This window comes from Solanum dulcamara, chromosome 6 (assembly GCF_947179165.1).
Source record: "Solanum dulcamara chromosome 6, daSolDulc1.2, whole genome shotgun sequence".
In the NCBI taxonomy this organism is placed as follows: Eukaryota; Viridiplantae; Streptophyta; class Magnoliopsida; order Solanales; family Solanaceae; genus Solanum; species Solanum dulcamara.
This window is the reverse complement of record NC_077242.1, coordinates 19,706,111-19,713,564: the sequence shown is the minus strand read 5'-3', so window position 1 is coordinate 19,713,564 and position 7,454 is coordinate 19,706,111. Positions and strand designations below refer to the sequence as shown.

Below are 7,454 nucleotides of genomic sequence, written 5' to 3'. Positions count from 1 at the left end.
GTTGATATTGTAGTTTTTCTCCGATGCGAATGTTCTTGAAAATTACCCTCTTATTTGTAGTTGCAGGAAGGAGATAGTCCAAGTATGAATGAACTCTTTTGCCTTAATCTGATTCCTGTAAGCTTTCAAGCTTATCACAAATACTATGTGATAAAGTTGCTTTTTTTATTGGTTGTTGAAGTTTGACCAGGATTGCACATCATTTGAACACGCGGTATCCTCTTGTTTGTCTTGAACTTGACTTGGATGCTAAGTTATCTTGATATGTGGCATGAGCTTGGGCCTCAAGATGAAATGGACCTTGAATTTGTAATTAATGAAATGAACTTATTTATTTGTGAAGCCCTAGTTAATTATTTAATCCAAATTTTATAAGAAAAATTACCTAAATACACAATTTATTTTACCATGTTCTCTAAAATTCCCTACCATTTGAAAAAATTACAAAAATCTCTACTCTTTCCTATTCTCAGATACATCACTTTACGTGATGTATCGATCGGATACATCATTTACGTGATGTATCAGGATGTCGGATACATCACTTTATGTGATGTATCTTGATTCCATCAAAAAGAAGGGATTTCGGGTAATTTGTAAAATAGTAGGAATACAGTATAATTGAAAAGAATCACTATGGGATTTAGATAAAATTTACAATTTTATATGAATTTGATCTAATGAATTTTATGTGTCTACACTGTTGAATTACAAATATTCAATTTGTATGATCTAATCTTGACAACTGCTTTTTGTTCATTTTCCTTTGTTCCACGCTCTATTGGTTCAAATATTGTGGTGTCACTAGACCTTACTTAAGGCTATCATAACAATTGGCTCTTGATTTTGTAGATCTAATTTGTGAGAGATGGGGAGAAATGCAGATTTTGGTCTCATTGGGCATGTGTTGATTTGTTTATAATAAACTTTTTCAACTATGAAAAATAAATTATAATTACAAAATAAATAAGAAGTAATTTTATTTATCAAAATTGTGAATTTTGATTTTTTTTCTCCTAATTGTTTTCGATGATTTGAGAGTCGTAAGCAGATATATTCAGAATGTAGAAAGATGTAGACCTCTTTATGATATATTTGATCTCTAGGAACGTCAAGCAACACTTTGATTTTTCTATATATTGAGTTGATCTTGAGAAAGAGAGTCTCTTGATTACTTCGACTTTGATAAAGACAATATCTTATGTCTTGGGCCTTGATCTAAGATCTCTTCGCGAATACCAAAAAAATTATTAGATATTTGAGATGTCTCTTGAAGGAAATGTATATATGTATCTCTTTGTATTGGTGTAAGCTAGAGTTTATGATAGTATATGATTTTAAAAACTCGTAATAATCAATTTTTGAACTTGAAGATGATGGAATGAGCTTGTCTGATAGAGGCTCGACTTAAATCGAATAAAAAGATGCTCCATAACTTAAAACATCTAAAAAAAAAAAATTAGTTGAACAAGGCTGGACTAGGATTTTTTCCAGCGTAGCTAGTTCCAGTCAATTTGTTGGCCTTAAGGATTTACTCACTCCACACGAAATTTTCCTCAATCATGTTATAGCACTTGTAATAGTTTCACATGATTCAAGGAGTATATGTCAATAGTTGTCAACTTTGCACAAGATGATAAATTAGGGCTACCAACATATGGCACTGAGGCCTTCAATTGCTATTGTTATTTGTCAACCACCCATTAATTGTTGTAAGAACAACATTGAATACCTTAATACGTGTACAAGGTATCCGTGAACACCTTAATTGGAAAGGGTTATCCTTTTCTTATTTTTACAACATCATTAAGAAAAGAATATTAAATTACGACCTCATGTATAATTATTTTTTATGTGGAATATATGATTGTTTTAGATTAATATTTTTCAAAGTTTTTTGTTTTTTGGTTGTTGTAAAGAGAAATACAATTTATGGCTATCTCTGAAGTAAGAGTTCTTTGGTTTTCAATAAATCATCTTTAATGTGACAATCGTATTGAGATGAATGAACTTTTTGCTTTTTCCACATAATCACACTTTATGTTTTGCTTTGGGTTAATAAAATATAAATTACAATTTGTAACTATATTATGTATCTCTAACTTAATTCCTATTGACGAGGGGAGTGTGCAATCCTATGTCACACAAACTCGCTTCGTTTGTTGTGTATTTATCTTCTAGTTGTATATGTACGATTTTTTTGATTTAGTTTTTGCATTATTTGATATCGATATTTAATTTTTGATTTTGAAAAAGATGGCATCCAAATACAAAATAAATTTGATTTGATTTAATTTTTCTCTTTTCAATTTAATTTTTTCAGTTTGATTTTTTGTTCCCTGTAAAATGATACGAATCTAATATAATTAATTATGGTAACATATTTGAATGGTGAAAAAGAATAACTATTAATATAAAGAGAGGAGATATCTGAACAGAGAGTAGTAGTAAATGTCAAATCTCCTAAATATTTTTTACTGAATTTAATTCACATTATCGAGATATATAGTGGTTACCACTTATAAGATAGTACTCTAATACATTTTGATATAATAGTGAAATACTAGTAGTTGTTTTCCTTACTACCCAATACTACAAATCAAATGTATTTTTTTTTCCAAAAAAGATTAATATATATATATATATATATATATATATATATATATATATATCAGTATTTTTTTTCGTTATTCTTTCTTTTTAATACGAAATCAAATCAAATAGCCAATGAAATTTGATTTCATTTGATTTTTCAGTTTTCAAATAATGCACACCGCTACTTCTCATATATTCTAATTCTTGGATGAGATGTTATATCCTCGCTGAACATTTATGTATATAGTGGTTTTTTTTTGGAAATCTTAGAAAAATCTATTTTCATTATCTTTTGAGTGTACACAAAATAATCTTTTTTTATTGCAAATAGCTCACAAATCAAATAGGAAAAGTGAAACACACTAGACAAATCATGTATGACGAATTTGACCAAGAAGGGACAGATAGTGGAGATCCCCTGACATTCCTTTGAGATACCACACCCTCTACACCAAGTCAGTCGATTGAGAAAGGATCATTTGAGATTTGAACCCTGGTATCCTTTATGGCATAATCCTGCTACACAAAATCAATGAGGGCTCCAAACGTATATATTATTTAGGCGGTTATCCTCAAAAGATGCAGTGAAAACTAGACAATTGGAAAAAAAATTGTATTATCGATATATTTTGTTCTGTTATATATTTGTATGTTCTTCATTTCATTTTACTTGGAACTTATATCAAAAATGGATGTTTCATTTTACTTGTTCATTTTATAAAATCAAGTGAGTTATATTCTTTTTTCAATACTATTCTTAGTATTAAATAACTACGTAAAATAATAATAGTCAAATTTAGAGTTTCCAAATATCATTAGTAAAGTTAGCTAAGACACCTCTAATTAAAACTTTCTTAATCAGCGTGTCATGTGAACATGAGTATGAATCAAGTAATATAGAACAGATGGATTAATAGTGACTTACCTTATTTTTCTTATTTTTAATGTTACTGCCTAGATTATTTTTTAGGAATTACACTATACTAGGAAAAAAAAAGGAGTAAAAGGAAAAGGGTGGACGCAAAGTCGTAGGAAAAGCGAAAAAACAGGTGAATTCGAAAGGATAGGGAGAAAACAAAGGATGAGTATATAAGCCCAAAAAGGAGTCTGATTTTATTATTTATCATGATATGGAATTTAATATGATATATTATTCAGAATCATTCTTCATTTTAATGGATTCTAAAAAATCTGTGAAACTCTGTAACAAAAGAAAAACAGACCCTTGTATCTTCTAGCCCAAAATTAACCTTCCACCACTCTCCATTTGAAAGTTCCTCGGTACAATATTTGACAATCTCACAAAGATGAAACTTCAGTTAATTGTACTGATCTCATCTTTTACGATATCGATCTACGATGTTGGTAACTTCTTTTGACCTGTCCTTTCTGCAGGTAATTACATCAAGCATCAAATCTTATACTATTGTTTGTTTTTTTTGGTCATTTAATTTGTCTTTGCATCATTGGTTTGATTCTTTCATATGCATGTATGCTATAATCTCTGTTATTAGGAGCGGTTGCAAGTGTTATATAGTTTTAAAAACAATATAAATGTATTACAGTACTAATTAATAAAATTTTGAATCCGTTTTTGTTTATTATCGTACCAATTAAAAAAGATATATGTGCCAGTGTTTTGCTTTGCAACATCTATTCAATCGGTATTACAAAGAAGATATGCAATGATCTGTTTTTAATTTTTTTTTTAATCTTGATTTGGGCTCAACTTGAAATCTGATAAATTACTCAAATTACAAAATTATATTATCCAAGATCGAGTTAATAATTAAAATTTCTAGTGTTTGAGGTGGCGTTTAATCAAACAAACATGCATCCATATTTGATGGATACAATATTTTGAGTTAATAATTAAAATTCCTTCTGCTTTTGTCTATTGAGCCGAAAGAGGGAGAATATTAGGGTATCTTAAATAACAAACTAAATCAAGAAGAAGATTAAAATGAAAAACAACAACAACAACAACGTATATAGCTTTATGCCACCGTCACTCTTTAATTTATTTATTTCTATGGTTGTATTACAATCCATGATTGCTTTAATATATGTTCATGTCTTTGGATGTATATGTTATAAAAGTAGTATTTTATTTGTTAAAATGATTGTATTAGCTGCTCGTCATGTGATTGGGAAATGCTTATGATTCTAGCAAAGTCATACCTCATTTTGGATTTCACATGCACTAAAATAATACAGCTAAGAAAACCAAACTTAGCATAATGGATCTCTCTTTAATATATTAACCTCTTGAGTAGGATATCTGCATTTATTCTTAATTATATATCAATGAAATTGCAGATCTGATGAGTCATATTTTTCCATAGCGAATCGACGGGCTTGGCAAATAGTTGTTAATATTCTTAGCATCATCAATCGCAAATTAATTAGGAAGAAAAAATGGATGAACACGGAGGAGGAAGCAAGGTGACAGGTATTAGGCAAATTGTGAGACTCAAAGAGTTGCTTCATAAATGGCAAAATGTCACACTTAGTCCTAAAGGTACTAATTGCCATCCTCTTCAATCATCCAATATTGATAATAGTAATGGCAATTTCCATAGAGGTATATCACCTGCTATTACTAAGAGGCTAAAGAGCTCCAATGTGTGTTGTGATTCGGACGACGAGAGTTGCCATAGTCCAGAGCCACCCCATGGTGTCCCTAAAGGTTATTTAGGAGTTTACGTTGGACCGGAGCTTCGTAGGTTTATAATTCCTACAAGCTACCTTAGTGATCCCTTGTTCAAAGTGTTGTTGGAAAAAGTTGAAGAAGAATTTGGATTTGATCATACTGGTGGACTCACTATCCCTTGTGAGATTGAGACCTTCAAGTACCTATTGCAATGCATGGAGAATCATCAAAGAGATCATGGTGCTAATCCTCAACATGATTCTTGTAAGTCTAATTATTTTCCCTACTCCTGTTAATTTGTTTTAATATGAATTTGATCCTTTGGTGATTAAGTCAGAGGTGGGTCTTGGATTTAAAGTTTGATAATGTTGAATTCATTGTACTTTGGAAACTATAAATTCAGAGTTTAATATATGTTGAAATTTTTGTGTTGAAAATACTGGGTTCAGTTTAATCCATAGAACATTGACTCCATCCATAGAATAAGTATATGAATTTTTTCTTGAATAGTCATTGATATGATTCATTTTATGTGGTTTAATATAGAAATCATTTGATGGTTTTGGATGCAGCTGGATCTTCATTGGTGATTGAAGGGTGATTGACTACAATGGTCTTAGTGATGGTTGAATCTTTAGGGATGTTCTTAAAAAGAAAAAAAAATCCTTAATTATTCTGGTGTTAACCTAAGATGATCTCCATGTAATGTAGATTTCACATTTCTTTTTTTTTTCTCTTTTAATTCTACCTTTGTATTCAAAGTTAGAGGTAACAAGGTTAGATATTTTTAACAAGGTTCATTGGCAAGAGAAACAACAGAAACCTTTGACCATTTGTTGGAAATAACCTACAATATTTTAGTGGTTATTGACCCTTGCACTTTTAGGCAAGTCTATTTTACTACATCTTTTGCCTTGGATCTTTCTTATTTTGTTGTAATATTTTTGTGCTATCATGCTTTGAATTCTTCTCTTTTCTTTCGAGTTAAGGTCCATCGAAAACAAGCTTTTGTACCCTATAAAAGATAGGGCTAAGATTTCCGTACGTTCTACCCTTTCAGTCGTAAATTACACTGGAGTTGTTGTTTGTGTTTTACTACTCCTGTCCACGCAATTTGTATAACTTGAAGTTTTGATTTTGTTAACTTGTGTTGCAATTCAGAATAATTACGAAGAGTTTTTATCAAGTGTTGCAAATCATATATTTATTACTGAAGGGTCAATTTGGAATATCTGGAAGAGAATATAATCTTGGTAACATGCTTATGTTTTCAAGGTCTCCAGCATGGTATCTTTGTAGAAGATTTAACAGAATATTTAAACTGGTGAAGTAGTTTGTTTATATTACTTCACAGAAGCTAGGTTCTCCCAGCCTTTAATTTGACAATGCTGCTAAATTAACGTGCTACAACTAAGCAAATTGGGTAAATAATGTGTCACATTTGACACCCTTATTTGGGCGAGTTGGGCTCACTATATTCTCATAGGGGGGAAGGAGTTTCAATTTGGGTACAGCCAAGTAGGGGGGTACATCAATAGGGTTGATTCAACCTTTTAAATATCAAATCAAATTATTTGTGTTGGATTTTTAAATTTATAAATCAAATCAAACTAATTAACCTCGTGTTTTTGGATTTTTCAGTAATGTATTCATACAAACATATAATTAACTTGTGTCTCAAATATTTCTCTAGTCCTACCAAAATACAATTATCTAAGATGCTTTTTAAGAAAATAATACAAAATATGATATTAATGATGACACTAAAATATTCAACAAAAAATAATAATAAAATCGCATAAAACAAATATTGCAAATAAATAAGTCATAACAAAAATGATCATAATTTAAAAAATACTAAATCATGCTAAAATAAGTCTAATAAGTATTAATTAATACCATGACTAATTAAACACTAAAGAAAAAATAAAATTAGGTTATGTATTTTAATTGTCCAAACCAATTTAAAACTAAAAATAATTATTCAACATTATATTGTCATTCTTAGTGTTGAATTGATTTATTTTTGTTAGCATTAGTATTGATTTGATTTTGATTAGAGCTTTATTAGAGTTGTTAATATCTATGGACTATATAACCTTTAGTGGATTGAATCAAAATTCTAAGTCAAACTTGAAATAATATGTTAAAAGATAAAAACTATGAAAAAATATATATTCAAAAAAAATCTATAAATACCTATAAC

At 29.6% G+C, this 7,454-nt stretch overlaps 1 protein-coding gene across 2 annotated transcripts; it reads left to right on the top strand.

The window, feature by feature from the left end:
• Positions 1 to 3,649: 3,649 nt before the first annotated feature.
• On the top strand, positions 3,650 to 6,151 carry LOC129892376 (uncharacterized). 2 transcript variants are annotated; one of them, XM_055967946.1, is made up of 3 exons: positions 3,650 to 3,990; positions 4,941 to 5,512; positions 5,821 to 6,151. In XM_055967946.1, the coding sequence occupies exons 2-3, from the start codon at positions 5,014 to 5,016 to the stop codon at positions 5,847 to 5,849; spliced, it is 528 nt and encodes a 175-aa protein (XP_055823921.1). In that variant the 5' UTR covers positions 3,650 to 3,990; positions 4,941 to 5,013; the 3' UTR covers positions 5,850 to 6,151. The 2 variants fall into 2 exon arrangements, with proteins under 2 accessions (XP_055823921.1, XP_055823920.1); XM_055967945.1 differs by having other exon boundaries at positions 4,915 to 5,512.
• Positions 6,152 to 7,454: the final 1,303 nt, after the last annotated feature.